General features: G+C 42.8%; 1 protein-coding gene across 1 annotated transcript in view; it reads right to left on the bottom strand.

Annotated features, from left to right (window-relative positions):
* Window positions 1-17,207, bottom strand: part of LOC139454068 (protein broad-minded-like) — a 58,220-nt gene that overhangs the window by 27,438 nt on the left and 13,575 nt on the right. The window contains exons 8-19 of the mRNA XM_071235566.1: window positions 16,077-16,180; window positions 14,480-14,541; window positions 13,985-14,117; window positions 13,525-13,581; window positions 12,552-12,654; window positions 10,794-10,934; window positions 9,858-9,944; window positions 7,755-7,897; window positions 6,200-6,327; window positions 4,462-4,663; window positions 1,763-1,848; window positions 431-569 (exon numbers count right to left, since the gene is read on the bottom strand). Coding sequence (XP_071091667.1) covers window positions 431-569; window positions 1,763-1,848; window positions 4,462-4,663; window positions 6,200-6,327; window positions 7,755-7,897; window positions 9,858-9,944; window positions 10,794-10,934; window positions 12,552-12,654; window positions 13,525-13,581; window positions 13,985-14,117; window positions 14,480-14,541; window positions 16,077-16,180 — 1,385 coding nt within the window. The remainder of the gene's footprint in view (window positions 1-430; window positions 570-1,762; window positions 1,849-4,461; window positions 4,664-6,199; window positions 6,328-7,754; window positions 7,898-9,857; window positions 9,945-10,793; window positions 10,935-12,551; window positions 12,655-13,524; window positions 13,582-13,984; window positions 14,118-14,479; window positions 14,542-16,076; window positions 16,181-17,207) is intronic.

Raw genomic sequence — 17,207 nt, 5'->3', positions numbered from 1 at the left:
GCTATATGATGGCTGTCTGTAAATAATCCAGTCTGGACCAGACAATCCAGTGATGTGATCAACATCGATCCACGCATTTGGGATGCGATGACATGCATCAACCAAGTCAGCGAGTCTGACCACCAGATCCTGTTGGTCGCCTCTTACAACAAGCATAGTGGTCTTTTACGGCAAGCATGGGTTGCTATAGACCTATTCTACCCCAGATCTTCACGGGTCTATTTACCATGTAAATAGTGTTTATGTCTATGGAGAGGGTTTTTCTAACTTGTAAGAATCTGTTTCACTTATGTGAATAAAATGTGTTTAGTTAAAACATAAAATAGCCAAAGGTTATTATCACCACAAGCCGAGTGGTATAAAACGTAACAGGGACGCATAAAACCCCATGTACCCCGAATGATCCTGCTACAAGTACATATATTGTCACCTGTAGTTTCTTTTCATATCTGGTGTACATGTAGGACACACACTCGTTGATGGCGCCGGTCAGCTGGAGCAGCAAGATGCCTTTGGCGGTGCTGGCGAAGTTCAACAGGTTGTCGCGCAGCGTGTCTTCCCAGAACAGCCTGCAAACATTTAGTAACAAATCTATGAAAACCAATGTCACATCTAATTGATTATACAGTATCAAGATTCTTTACCAACAAATTAGTTTGGCTAGGTAAAAAACACATTTTGTGTAACATCATATATATGTTGTTGTTTTATATCTTAAAGCTATTTGAGTCAGTCTGTTGAGTGCCAAAATGCCATGACAGACAACTGTAGTAGAATGATAGTGTGTTCTTTAACTTCTTTTGAGTAGTAAATAATATTTATTTCTAATTTCACAAGTTTATGGAATAACTTTTGTTTGTTTTCTTAGTTGCTTTGGCCAGAAGCAATGCATTTGATTAGTTTTTATTTAAAATGTAATGGTTTTTTTAGATTATTTATAGGTGTCTTTTTGAACTTTTGTGTCAAGTTGGTTTTTTATAAAAATCAAAAATTAAAAAAAGTCACCTTAGCATGGTAGTAAGCTGTGACATTGTTTGATTTCAACAATCAGGGACCATGACGCTCAATCTTATGTCTGTATTACATGTGCATCGGGTACACAGTTGTCAGTAGTGAGCTTGTAGTTGTGGAAACCAAAGATTTGTTTGTTTTCTTAACACCGCACGCAGCAATTCTAAACCGGAATATCAAGAGGGGGAAAACCAAGCACAGTGGTGTAACACATGTTATATTTGGGATAACACTTCTTTAGTGAAGTACAATCCGGGATTCGAACCCACAGTGCCAGAGTGAGGCACCAAATCACCAGCACATAAAGTGAGCGATCTATCCACTCAGCCACCGAGGCTTCCACAGAAATGAAAGTCTGACACCTGGTAGTCTAGATCACACACTGTACCCTTCTGATAAGTGTAAATTGGCAACAGACTACCAGTTGTCGGACTTTCATTTTTGTGGAAACATCGGTCAGTAGCTGAGTGGGTTAAATTGCTGACTTTGTGTGCTGGCAATTAGGTGCCTAACTCTAAGAGTGTGGGTTCCAATCCCACACCGAACTCAACCCCCCAAAAGTACTAGAATTTTACTTTACCTAAGAAGTGTTATCCCAAGTATAACGTGTTACATCTGACCACTTTCATAATAGCATTGAGTATTCAAGCACAGTGGTGTTTAAAACCAGCCACATTCAAATCCAGCCCATCACACACAGATGGTTTTCACAGGGGTCTGCCTGATAACCAACACAGGAATATGTACTTACACACTGACTTCCTTGTGAGACTTGTTGATATCAGTGCTGGTGTCAGACGGAGTGGGCGTGGCAGCCCGGTCAGCTGCCTGGGAGGCCTGAGTGGGGAGACAGTAAAGACATTAGTTTGTTTGTTTGTTGTCTAGCGACCTGTAAATAATGAAGTCTGGGCCAGACAATCCATTGGTTGATATCATGAGCAACATTTCCAAACCATTAGGGTATGAGTAAGTGAGTGAGTTGGGTTTACACCGCTTTTAACAGTATTCCAGTTATATCGCGGCGTGTCAGCTTAATGTGGGAGGAAAGCCCGAAGTGATGCAGGTCTCAGACATTTACCACTTTGGTGAAACCCACGAGCATGGGTATGGTGCTGACAAACCTAGAAACATAATCGGGGCACACCGGGATTCGAACCCACAATCATAGGTTTCTGGCTGGCCAAAGGAACGCAACTCTGCACAGCAAATCGCGGCGCCTCAGACGACTGGGCCACCCGTGCCCCCTATTAGGGTTATGAGTGAGTGAGTGAGTGAGTATGGTTTTACGCCGCTTTTAGCAATATTCCAGCAATATCACGGCGGGGGACACCAGAAATGGGCTTCACACATTGTACCCATGTCGGGGTTCGAACCCGGGTCTTCGGCGTGACGAGTGAACACTTTAACCACGAGGCTACCCGACCGCCCCTTAGGGTATGAAGACACACTGTCTGCAAAACTAACCGATCAGTCCACCCAATCCTATTTAGTCTTCTCTTACAAAAGGGCTATGGTTGACTGTGACCACTCTAAATCAGGTAGGTTCCCACAGGACTGTCACCATATAAGCAATGTAGCAAGCATCAGGACAATGCACAAATGGGTAAAATGTCTCTGTATGCCTTGGACTTTGGATTTAAAAATTCAGCCTACCTGGTAATATATACTGTATACATGCGTATGAAGTTATAGTTAAAACACAATTCCTCAGTTTGAGAATGTAAAACCTTGAGTAAGGCGAAAGCCTTATGCCTTTTCCAGACCTTGAGGTTTTACATTTTCAACTGAAATCGAGGAGTGGTCAAACTAATTTATGAACAGTCTAAATGCAAGAAATACCAGATATAATAAAAATCATTGGTTGTATGGTGTACAGTTGTCATGGTATAAAATATATTTAAAGACAGCAGACGAAAAAAAGACAAGTGGAGAATTCAGACAACTGAAGTCATGACATGTAAGATTGAACACCCTTTCATCACCTAGTCCGGTGGCTCAGTGGGAAAAAGTGGGTAAAGTTGCAGGTTCGATTCACATCATGGAATTTCCCTCTTATGTAGTACACTATGTATCAATACACTCACCTCTTTCCACGCTGTAGCCACTGTATTGTGCAGGTCATACACACGCATGTAGTACACTACGTATCGATACACTCACCTCTCTCCACGCTGTAGCCACTGTATTGTGCAGGTCATACACACAGATGTAGTACACTATGTATCGATACACTCACCTCTCTCCACGCTGTAGCCACTGTGTTGTGCAGGTCATACACACGTATGTAGTACACTACGTATCGATACACTCACCTCTCTCCACGCTGTAGCCACTGTATTGTGCAGGTCATACACACGTATGTAGTACACTACGTATCGATACACTCACCTCTCTCCACGCTGTAGCCACTGTATTGTGCAGGTCATACACAGGTATGTAGTACACTACGTATCGATACACTCACCTCTCTCCACGCTGTAGCCACTGTGTTGTGCAGGTCATACACACGTATGTAGTACACTACGTATCGATACACTCACCTCTCTCCACGCTGTAGCCACTGTATTGTGCAGGTCATACACACGTATGTAGTACACTACATATCGATACACTCACCTCTCTCCAGGCTGTAGCCACTGTGTTGTGCAGGTCATACACACATAAGTAGTACACTATGTATCGATACACTCACCTCTCTCCAGGCTGTAGCCACTGTGTTGTGCAGGTCATACACACAGATGTAGTACACTATGTATCGATACACTCACCTCTCTCCAGGCTGTAGCCACTGTGTTGTGCAGGTCATACACGCATATGTAGTACACTACGTATCAATACACTCACCTCTCTCCACACTATAGCCACTGTATTGTGCAGGTCATACACACGTATGTAGTACACTACATATCGATACACTCACCTCTCTTCACGCTGTAGCCACTGTATTGTGCCGGTCATACACATATGTAGTACACTACGTATCGATACACTCACCTCCCTCCACGCTGTAGCCACTGTGTTGTGCAGGTCATACACACATATGTAGTACACTACGTATCGATACACTCACCTCTCTCCACGCTGTAGCCACTGTATTGTGCAGGTCACACACACGTATGTAGTACACTACGTATCGATACACTCACCTCTCTCCACGCTGTAGCCACTGTGTTGTGCAGGTCATACACGCATATGTAGTACACTACGTATCAATACACTCACCTCTCTCCACACTATAGCCACTGTATTGTGCAGGTCATACACACGTATGTAGTACACTACGTATCGATACACTCACCTCTCTTCACGCTGTAGCCACTGTATTGTGCAGGTCATACACACGTATGTAGTACACTACGTATCGATACACTCACCTCTCTTCACGCTGTAGCCACTGTATTGTGCAGGTCATACACACGTATGTAGTACACTACAAATCGATACACTCACCTCCCTCCAGGCTGTAGCCACTGTGTTGTGCAGGTCGTACTGCTGTAGCACCAGCAGGCCCTGACATGTATTATACAGCTGTCTACATATGTACAGGTAGGCTCCCACTACAGTAGAGGAGGGCTGACACCCAGCACCACACGGCAGGGAGGACATCAGGGCTTTCTTTGTGAACTCGGCAATAACATGGGCTGCTGATGACCTATGGAAACACAAACACAGATATGCTATGCAGTGATAAAATCTAAGCAGGAAAGACCTTGTCATTACAGTAATGTAAACAGATTTAGAACTCCTACAGTGCAATTCCACGGGAAATGATCTAGGAAAGACCCCAGTATCCCATTCATTTTGAATACTGATTGATATAAACAAATTTTCATTGGGTTTATTATGACTCCTGCATTCTGATTTGCTGAATTAGTCACATGTTATTGCATTCATTTCCCAATGAATGTAAAAATATTAGCCACGCCACCGACTACTTATATTACTATGGAATCTTGAGGAATCCCAATATTATATTAGAGGGAATATTCCTTCTGCTTATCTGCATTGTGATGCACAGTACTTTTTAGCGACATTCATGCATATTCATGTTCCGAGTCACTGTATGAGGCCGAAGGACGAGAAGGAATTAAAACAGAAGGCGCATGCTAGCCTGTATTTGTTTTTCACTCGCCTGGGTTCCACAAATTTCATGTCTTTGGGTTTAATTTCTAACCCACATTTTTCAACTGCCTCTTCCCGTTCTCAGGGAACTAATGTTTTAATTTGGCGGTAACTGATCACTGATCATGTCATTTGAAACAGAAACCTTCACACAGACATATTTGTTCCGGTTCACTACAGTCTGACTGTTGCAGTCCTTTTTGTCTTGATTGACAGGTCCTGTGAACTTTGTTTTGATTCTTCAACCCGTTGATTGGCTACTGATTTGCGGGCATGTCAAGTTAAGTACATAAATGAAAAAATCACCTGATTCATGTCACGCCACAGTATGTATTCATACACCTGGAATGTTTATCAATCTCGTCATTTCTGTCTGTTGTGATATATACAACTGTGGGTTGTGTCCCCTATCCCCCCAAATAATGCTTGATGCTTGTGAATTTCACCAAAATGATACATATTGCCCTCTATCATCATTTGGGCTTTCCCCTCACATTAAGCTGACTGCCTTGATATGACTGAAACACTATTCAAACCATGGGACAAATCTTTATCAGTCCCTTCGACTTTAATACGATAATGTATGCAAATTTAAAATGAGCCATCAAATGAGAATTTGTAGAGTTTCTCTCAAAGAGTGAGTGAGTGACTTTGGAGTAACACAGCTTTGAACAGTTATATCATGAGAACCAAGTACACAACAGGATTAAAATTGTTGTCCATAACCATCAGCGCTAATTACTGTAAAGTGTTGGCTTCCATTGTCTTTTACTTATCACCCATCAGCACCAATCATCTGTTGGCCTCCCTTGTCAGTTTCCACCTTTTGTTATCTTATCACTTTTGTTATCCTTACATGTACATATATATGCTCTCTGCCTCATAGCATTCATTCACCTGATGGAGGAGTAAGCATATACTCCAAAACGTTATGTTTCATCATAATAAAGAAGTTGACATCCATAAATTCTCTTCCTTATGTGTATCACTTCTAAATGCCATTCAAAGACTTGAACAGGATTAAAGTTCTGAGAACTGAAAGTGTCATTAGGCAAGTAGGTCTTACTTGGAGCGATTCTGTAAATCGCGACCTTCTCCATACATGAGGTGACAGCGCCCCCTGCTGTTTGAAGCGAGAATAGACAAGATGTCGGCCACGTGTAGGAGTGTACCCTCACTGGGAGGATGGTTGCCCTGGGGAGGAACATGGCAGTTAGTGAAAGGGGAATTTCAGGAATTATTTGACGAATAATCCATGCGCTACAAGTAGTTATGCCATGGGAATTTATCACAAGTCTTGGCAAGAGGCTTTCAACATTAGTTCAAGAGGAACAAATTATCAATAATCTTTCTTCAGCAATATTCCAGAACCATGACGGCGGTCTGTAAAAAATTAAGTCTGGACCAGACAATCCTGTGATTGACATCATGAGTATTGATCAACGCCATTGGATTACGATGACATGCATCAACCAAGCCAGCGAGTCTGACCACCCAATCCTGTTAGTCGCCTCTTACGACAAGCATTGTCACGTTTTATGGCAAGCATGGGTTGCTGAAGACCTATTCTACCCAGGATCTTCATGGGTCTCAATAATGAGTTGCAATTTTTACCATGAAAAAATGTTACAATGTGGGTTCCCCACTTTTCTCAGGTGGAGACATCAGTTCAATTCGAACATAGAACAGTTTGTGACATCACGTACAATGGATGAAGTTTGTTTGTTTGTTTGTTTGTTTGTTTTCTGTTTTGTGCTGCACTCAGCAATATTCCAGCTATATGACGGTGATCTGTGAATATTCGAGTCTGGACCAGACTATCCAGTGATTGACATCATGAGCATCGATCCACGCAATTGGGACTGATGACATGCATCAACCAAGTCAGTGAGCTTGACCACCCGATCCCATTAGTCGCCCTTTACGGCAAGCATGGGTTGAACATAATTTCACCTGTATTCATGCCAGTGTGAGTAATACATCATACACATCATTAGGAGGAAGCCAACTTGTCACCAGGAAAGTCTTCCAATATTTTTTTAGCAATATCAAGGCTCATTATAACATACATCAACATAGGACTGCACCTTATCATCAGAATCAATATAAAAAACACATGCAGGGATGTAGCTAGGATTTTTAACAAAGTGCCCATGGAATGCATATTTGGAAAAAATATTTGTCCCAAATTGGGAATTTTTGTAAGCTTCGTATATTAGTACATGTAGAATTATATGCAATATTGTCAAACTTTTGTCAAATTTGCAAACACAACATATGATATAAGTCTGTGGCAAAATCATTTGTCTGCTGGCTGAACTCTTCATCATTTTCAGTAAAGTTTAGTGTATCACATGAACTGATGTCAGCTGAGCTTACTAGACTGAACAGAATTTTCCTAGACACGGGCTTCCGACCAGTGACATTCACAGACTGTTGTGTTAAAACTGATGATATCCTGAATTGGGACATCTTTTATTCCAGTTTGGGAATTATTACCAATATTTGCTGCAGACTTGAGGCCGAACATCGGCCTATGGGGACATCTAGATAAATCCCTGACATATATTGCAGTCAACAATGACTTCAAAAGCTGTTGTACTGTCATGTGACTGACTCACCAAGTTGTTGTCGAGGAACTTGAAGACAGGGGAGAGGAGAGAGTCGGTGATGTCGTCGTTACATAGACAAATCTGACACACCTGCTCCGACTTGCACAGATCCTTCATCACCATCGTGACAAACGTTGCAGGTTCGTACTGATCTGGGCGTAGGGAAATTAACACTTCATTATTTCTCTAAAATAATTTACAGTCTACTCACATACTCTTCACTCACAATGCCATTGCTACCACTTTCTGCTGTAGTTCACCTTCAATGTGTCAAATATCAAGAATAAACACAATTAAGCCTTTAGTTGTCAGGGATAGAAAAGATTATTTTCAAGCCAAGATGTCTGCGCATGCCCTTTGGAATGTAATTGTAACCACAAGAAGAACACTTTGATCCATCTTCAAACTTGAGCTAGATATTATTTTATGTTTGTTGTTTAACGCCGCACTCAGCAATATTCCAGCTATTTGACAGCTGTCTGTAAATACTGTAAATCTGGAAATTAATGCATCTCCCAATTAATACAACTGCTGGCCCCTAGCCAAAAATGTGACTCAAAATCAATGCGACTCCCCCACCCCATCCCCAGTGGAATGATACATATCCTTAGCTTAATCAAATCAAACACAAATAGCACCGCTTATTAGCACTGAGTAAAGGACTTCCATAATAACAATATACAGTGTTTTCCTAAAAACCACTCATAGTTTATATGTTTATTCTGTTGACTGGCATTAAGGAAGTTAAAAGGTAATAAGATAATTGAACCAACAACAATTCACTGATTGGAGTGATCAGTGATGCCTAGTTTGGCACGAGTGGGTAGAACTCTTGACCCCAGCAGTGATAACTCACTGGATGCCTATTGCGTAATTCCTATTCTTTTAATGATATCGTTATGTGTAGTGTACTTGTTACAACTGCTGCTCAATAAACCGTGTTTGTGTATATATTCAAGTTGGAATTTCCGCTATCCAAAGTGTGCAGTGAGGCTGTCTTATTGTTGATAGTCATTTGGGAGATATAAACGCGAAAATTCATTGCTGTGAACCAAAGACCACTCGCATTTTTCGCATTTAATTCATGCTCATGTTAATTTCAAGATATACAGTTATCGAGTCTATAAATAATCGAGTCTGGACCAGACAATACAGTGACTCTTGACATCAATCTACGCAATTGGCTTGGTTGATTGGTTGTTTTACGCCGCACTCAGCAATATTCCATTTATATGACGGCGGTCTGTAAATAATTGAGTCTGGACCAGAAAATCCAGTGATTCGCATCATGAGCATCGATCCACGCAATTGGGATACGATGACCAGCATCGACCACGTCAGCGAGCGCTATCGCGGTTGTTAATTTATAATGGATCATAATGGTTCACGCATACAGACCTACTAAATATTTCATACACAAAATGTTTCTTTTGTTCAACTTTTATGACACATCAATTAGGAATTATCAACGCTGAATTTCTATACTGAGTTTGGTAAACAAAGTACATGTCATTAGTGACTAAAAGGCGAGCAACTCTATATTATCACGGTATGGCCATTTTGTGGTGTGATAGGTGTGGAAAATGTGGTTTACATCACTTCCTGTTTAGGATTATGCATAATCAGTATGCATACGACATAGGTTGGGTCAAGGGACTACATCTAAACAAATGGGTTCTTTTCTAATCTATTTTGAATGGAGGTAGGGGTAATTCCACTTCAAAAACATTCCTGAAACTATCATAAAAAAAATTACCGTTTACACCTATGAATAGCCGTGACAGACCTCAAAGAGTCCTGTATTCGATCAAGTGATGAAATATCATGCTTAGATTTGCATAAGTAAACAGTCGATAGGGGGTGTGGATTACGAGATTTACCAATACTGCGATAATATAGAGACGGCAATAATATAGTTTTACGCCGCTTTTAGCAATATTCTAGCAATATCACGGCAGGGGACTCCAGAAATGGGCTTCACACATTGTACCAATGTCGGGAATCGAACCCGGGTCTTCGGCGTGACGAGCCAACGCTTTAACCACTAGGCTACCCGACCGCCCCCCCGTGATAATATAGAGTGATACTACACAAGGCAACATGTTGACTCACTACTGGGGGACTTGTTGGAGGAGGAACTGCCTGGGTCAACAATCAGTAGAACTAGAGCCTTCAGTAGTCGGTTGATGGTGACACTTTCTGAAAACATGGAGAGACAAAATTACACAATCAGAATCGTCATCACAGACGTGAGATTGTAACATACTTGGATGGGCATGTTTGCTCGATAGGCAATAAGAATATGGGGTAGAGCTGGAGCACAGTGTCTTAAATGTCGGCAATCCCAAACTTAAGCAGTGTTATAAATATCAGTGATCCAAGTATTGACGATGTGTTGAGATTTCATTATTTTATTTCATTATTTGGAAATCACAACATATATTCCTCATCAACCGTAAATATATACGAACAATTTGCAGTGTTGTTGCTAATTTTAACCAAGAAACTAAGACACGGACCTATTTCAGTGAGAGACAAACCGTCGGGTGCTCATTCCAACGATCACTCAGATTACGTCGGCAATATTTGTTGTGAAACGTGCCATAGCCTTGCAGCCATCAACTCAATATCAAATTGCTTCAATATCAGGCAACAGTTGAGTTTGCACAAAGTTGATGCACAGAGTCAAGCTCATTTCACCTCTGTGTTTGTTTGTTTGTTGTTCCAGCTGTATGACGGCGGTCTGTAAATAATTGAGTCTGGACCAGACAATCCAGTGACTGACATCATGACCAGCGATCCACGCAATTATGATACAATGACATGCATCAACCAAGTCAGCGAGCCCGACCACCCAATCCCATTAGACACCTCTTACGATAAGCACAGTCGCCTTATACAGCAAGCATGGGTTGCTGAAGACCTATTCTACCCCAGATCTTCATGGGCCTTGACCTCTGTGAGCCTTATTTCCTTACCTGACAAAAACAAGATATATGTCCTAATTACAACTCATAGTACTGACAATGATCCCTACAGTAAATGTACCGTCTTTAAGCTTGAGGGGGAAGAACTTGCGCCCATTCTGGAAACACAGGAGTTTCCCTAGGATACACACACAGTGGATGAAGTATGCGTAATCCAACTCTGGTCCGGTGTAAAACATTCGCTGGTCACTCGATGATATATCTGTGATGGAAAAGTAATTGTTGAGCTTATACAGTAGTGCTAAATCCCCTGTTCACTCAACTGTTATTGTTTGTTGGGACCAAGACATCACATCCCACTCTGCCACAGCTAGCCAACATATCATATCCCATTATACACCTAGCTAGCCAATGTATCACATCACTATGCCTCCAGCTAGCCAACATATCACATCCCATGTCACCAGCTAGCCAACGTATCACATCCCACTATGCCATAGCTAGCCAACACATCACATCCCACTATGCCACAGCTAGCCAACACATCACACCCAATATGTCACAGCTAGCAAACATATCACACCCCACTAAGTCACAGCTAACCAACCCATCACACCCCACTATGTCACAGCTAGCCAACACATCACATCCCACTATGTCACCAGCTAGCCAACACATCACACCCCACTATGCCACAGCTAGCAACACATCACACCCCACTATGTCACAGCTAGCCAACACATCACACCCCACTATGTCACAGCTAGCCAACACATCACATCCCACTATGTCACAGCTAGCCAACACATCACACCCCACTATGCCACAGCTAGCCAACACATCACACCCCACTATGTCACAGCTAGTCAACATATCACTCCCACTATGTCACAGCTAGCCAACACATCACACCCCACTATGCCACAGCTAGCCAACACATCACTCCCACTATGCCACAGCTAGCCAACACATCACACCCCACTATGTCACAGCTAGCCAACACATCACACCCCACTATGCCACAGCTAGCCAACACATCACACCCACTATGTCACAGCTAGCCAACGTATCACACCCACTATGTCACAGCTAGCCAACGTATCACACCCACCATGTCACAGCTAGCCAACACATCACACCCCACTATGCCACAGCTAGCAACACATCACACCCCACTATGTCACAGCTAGCCAACACATCACACCCCACTATGTCACAGCTAGCCAACACATCACATCCCACTATGTCACAGCTAGGCAACATATCACACCCACTATGTCACAGCTAGCCAACACATCACATCCCACTATGTCACAACTAGCCAACACATCACACCCCACTATGTCACAGCTAGCCAACACATCACATCCCACTATGTCACAACTAGCCAACACATCACACCCCACTATGTCACAGCTAGCCAACACATCACTCCCTACTATGTCACAGCTAGTCAACATATCACATCCACTATGTCACAGCTAGCCAACACATCACATCCCACTATGTCACAACTAGCCAACACATCACACCCCACTATGTCACAGCTAGCCAACACATCACATCCCACTATGTCACAACTAGCCAACACATCACACCCCACTATGTCACAGCTAGCCAACACATCACTCCCACTATGTCACAGCTAGCCAACATATCACACCCCACTATGTCACAGCTAGCCAACACATCACACCCCACTATGTCACAGCTAGCCAACACATCACACCCCACTATGTCACAGCTAGCCAACACATCACTCCCACTATGTCACAGCTAGTCAACATATCACACCCCACTATGCCACAGCTAGCCAACACATCACACCCCACTATGCCACAGCTAGCCAACGTATCACACCAACTATGCCACAACGTACTGAGGGACAACTTGGACACAGAGTCGGACATCTCACTCATCATGTCCTGGGGGAACTTGCGGGCAGCTGAGAACTCCAGGCAGTGCTTCACTGTGTTCTCAACCTAAAAGAGAAACAGATACAGCATCTCACCATCTGTATGGACATTAGACAGGGTCAAGAGTGAGTGAATGCTGTCACAGGCAGTCAGCTATTCAGGACAATGAGGGTGAAAAGAGAATGTGATGGCAAGAGTCTAAGAGAAAGGATTGGGCAAGATATAACAACATCATGAGAGAGTCTGACCAAATACATCGAGAAGGAGAGAGATAGAGAGAGAGAGAACATGACACAAAGACAGTCAGAGAGAGACCATGACACAAAGACAGTCATTTGGAACATGAAACGAAGACAGTCAGAGAGAGAACATGACACATAGACCGTCACTTGGAACATGACTCAAAGACAGTCAGAAAGATAACATGACACACAGACAGACAGTCAGAGAGAGACCATGACACAAAGACAGTCACTGGGAACATGAAACAAAGACAGTCAGAGAGATGACATGACACACAGACAGTCACAGAGAGAATATGACACAAAGACAGTCAGAGAGATGACATGACACAAAGACAGTCACACAGAGAACATGACACAAAGACAGTCACAGAGAGAACATGACACAAAGACATTCACTGGGAACATGAAACGAAGACAGTCAGAGAGATGACATGACACACAGACAGTCAGAGATAGAACATGACACAAAGACAGTCAGAGATAGAACTGGCACATTTACATCATTACACGTTACAGCAAACATCAGTACATTGTCCTCACCTCACAACCGTAGGAAATATCTCCGTGTCTCAGTGTCAAAACTATTCAACCAAGGTGTCAATATGACGACAGACAGTCACTATCCTTGTTACACAGGGAGATTCACTGATTTCAAACCAGGCAAACGACGGTTGCCAAGAGGTATACTTACAACTGGTCTGTACTTCTCTAGAGTCTGCAGTAGCACCTTCCTGCTGTAGTTGCCGTGCTGGAACAACATGACACATAATTAGGTGTGAGAGAGTGGGCTAGGCTTATTCAATTATACATTTATCATGCCACGTCAGCAGGCTGTGTGAGGAAAGTCTATGTTGAAGCAGGCTGTGCATGGTTTACAAACCAAGGATCATAATCAAGGCGAACATGGGATTCAAACCAATGAAAAGTGGGTAGGGCACTGCTAGGAGATTCAGTTTTACACAACATACTGTTCACTTTGACCACTGGGCCAAGATGCCATCTACATCATCAGGAAACATGGAAGCACAAGTCAAATGAATTCAGATACACTCAGTTTGCTTGATAATCAGTTCGTAAGAATTTGTGTCGCTATAAAAGTGCAATAATCTTGGATCATTACACTATAGACTAATAAAAACAGTAGATCTTACCATCCATTTGATGAACCACTGGGCCTTGGGGTCGATCAGAGCAATGAAATGTAATGGTGCGAGTCTCTGAGTGGGCCCTGACTGGGGCACAGATATGAGGTTCAGGGTGCTCTCGACAATTTCCTCCACATACCTGAACAGACAGAGTGGCACCTTATTCATTATTCCACTTATGCAACAGTACAAAAACAGCTCGCACCAACCACTGGTGCAAAGTTATCATTAAGAAAACTTTGACGCAGAACGAGTCCATCTGCTGTTGATTATGATAAGTTTACTTTCATTATAAGCAGACTTATTTAATGTCACAAATTGAATAATATTTCACTGGCATTAAATGTTAAACTTTAACACTAACATTTGGACCAATCTCACCTTTACGATAGTGTTTTTGAGTCTCTTATGTCAGTCAGAAAAACTTGTCAGAAACCTTCAATAATGGGTCCTTTCCACCCCAGAATTCCGTCTAGGTCACACAACAGGAAGTAGACTCACCTATCAGGATATCGTATCCAGTAGTTTGGTGCTTCCTGCTGGAACTCATTCATCAGGCGTAACTAGGGGAGATAATGACATCTAGTAGGGGTAATGTCAAGGTAACTAAGGGAAGCTACTCTAACAGAATATTAATACTGCCATCTTTCAAAGAGGTTTTGTTTGTTTCTTTGTTTGTTTGTTTGTTTGTTTGTTTGTTTGTTTCTTTGTTTGTTTGTTTGTTTGTTTGTTGTTTAACGCTGCACTCAGCAATATTCCAGCTATAAAACAGTGGTCTGTAAATAATCGAGTCTGGACCAGACAATCCAGTGACTGACATCATGAGCATCGATCTACACAATTGGGAAAGGATGACATGCATAAACCAAGCCAGCGAGCCTGACCAACCGATCCCATTAGTCACCTCTTAGGACAAGCAGTGTCGCTTTTATAGCAAGCATGAAGACTTATACAAAACCAGATCTTCACGGGTATTCAAAGAAGTCAAGAACAAGAATATGACTCCTCTTTTTCCACTTGTTATTGTCATATGTTCTGTTGATAATCATGATGAGAGGTTAGTGAGTTTGGTCTAACACCGCTTTGAACAGTATTCCAGTTATATCATGGCATGTCAGCGTAATGTGGGAGGAAAGCCTGAAGTGATGCAGGTCTCAGACGTTTACCACTTTGATGAAACCCACGAGCATGGGTATGGAGTTGTGCCTAACAGCGCTTTGATTAGTATTTCAATTATATTACGCAGTGGCAGTAAAACGTGTGAAGTGATGCAGGTCTTAGATGGTTACCTCTTTGGTGAAACCCACAAGCATGATGCTGACAAATCTAAAAACATAATCTGCCTTTTGAACCCATAGGTTTCTGGCATGCCAAACAGACAAAAATCAGCCTGATTAAGACATTGTTTTGTCAGAAGTATGACCAAATGCTTGTGCGTGTTTCATAGACACATTTCATTTGTCACTTCAGAATTGACTCATACATGAGGCTAATAAGCCATAATATAACTGAAAGACTGACTGTTGAAACTGTCACAATCCCAACTCACTCACTCACTCACTCACTAACCACCCACCCACCCACCCACCCACCCACTCACTCACTCACTCACTCACTCACTCACTCACTCACTCACTCACTCACTCACTCACCCACCCACCCACTCACTCACTCACTCTCACCCACCCACCCACTCACCCACCCACTCACTCACTCACTCATCGACTCATCCACCCACCCACCCACTCACTCACTCATCCACTCAACCACCCACCCACCGACCCACCCACCCACTCACTCACTCACTCACTCACTCACTCACCCATCCACACACCCACTCACACACCCACTCACTCACTGGAGAGATGCAATGTTATATGTACAAATAATGCATTGTTTTGTGTTGTTGTTTTATGCCCAAACAGCAAAATTCCAGCTACATGACAGAGGTCTGTAACCAGTGACTGATATCATGAGCAATGTCCCACGTAATCAGGATAAGATGACACTTAATCAAGCAGGTCACAAAGCCTGACCACCAATCCATACAACAAGTAGAGGTTGGTGGAAACCTATTCACACAAATAACGTGACTTACAGCCTTGAGGAGTTTGCTGATCTCTGGGCGGAGAGAGTCGAGTCCCGCCTTGACATGGGGGATGGAGCTGCTCGCGGACTGGAACTGCTCCAGGAGGTATTCCGCTGTAACCAAACAACTCCATCAGTCAGTTTATTTGTTTGTTTGTTTGTTTGTTTGTTTGTTAAGGCCACATCCAGCAATATACCAGCTATATGATGGTGGTCTGTAAACAATAGAAATTAGTAATGAGAAAGAAAAAAAACCAAGTTGGTTTTATAAGGCTACCCTTTTCTCATTACTCATTTCTATTTTTTGTACCTACATTTGTCAGGGCTACTTCTTGCCCCTCATCTTCTAGAGGCAAGGGCATTAACTGACTATGAAAGTCCAGTTTCCACCCTTGCCGAACTAGGCTTGAATTTCGAGGCTCGATCGTAGCGCCACCAGCCTAGATGATCTGATCAATAATCAAGAAATATATTGTTATAACACGGGTCTTACCTAGCATAGTGCATCAATTTACTTGAGCACCATGATTAAGAACATGACAAGATTTGGAAAACATCTGTCGACGCCAAGTTGACAGTACACATGCTTTGCAAATCCTGCAGTCAACTGAAATTTGCACATTGAAATCCATGGTGATTACAAACCAGATGTCTAGTTTGTGACGCAATTTTTGATTGGACTACGCATAGACTCGTTAATCCAGCCAAACTGTAACTCTGGATTTCCAGCCTAGTCCGGCATTGGTGGAAACAGGACTTTGATAGTCAGTTAACTCCCTTGGCTCGGGAAGATGCTTGCCCCTTGACATCAAGTGAATACTCAAAAAGGAGTGAGTGAGTGAGTGAGTTGGGTTTAACGCCGCTTTTAACAATATTCCAGTTATATCACGGCGTGTCAGCTTAATGTGGGAGGAAAGCCCGAAGTGATGTGGGTCTCAGACGTTTACCACTTCGGTGAAACCCACGAGCACGGGTATGGTGCTGACAAACCTAGAAACATAACTGGGGCGAACCGGGATACGAGCCCACAATCATAGGTTTCTGGCGTGCCCAAGGGACGCAACTCTGCACAACGAATCGCGGTGCCTTTGATGACTGGGCCACCCGTGCCCCCACTCAAGAAGGATACTGAGTTCCTATA

Source organism: Haliotis cracherodii, unplaced genomic scaffold (genome assembly GCF_022045235.1).
Source record: "Haliotis cracherodii isolate W230 unplaced genomic scaffold, xgHalCrac1.p SCAF_10, whole genome shotgun sequence".
Lineage (NCBI taxonomy): Eukaryota > Metazoa > Mollusca > Gastropoda > Lepetellida > Haliotidae > Haliotis > Haliotis cracherodii.
Note: the sequence above shows the minus strand (reverse complement) of the source record. Positions and strands in the feature narration are given on the sequence as shown.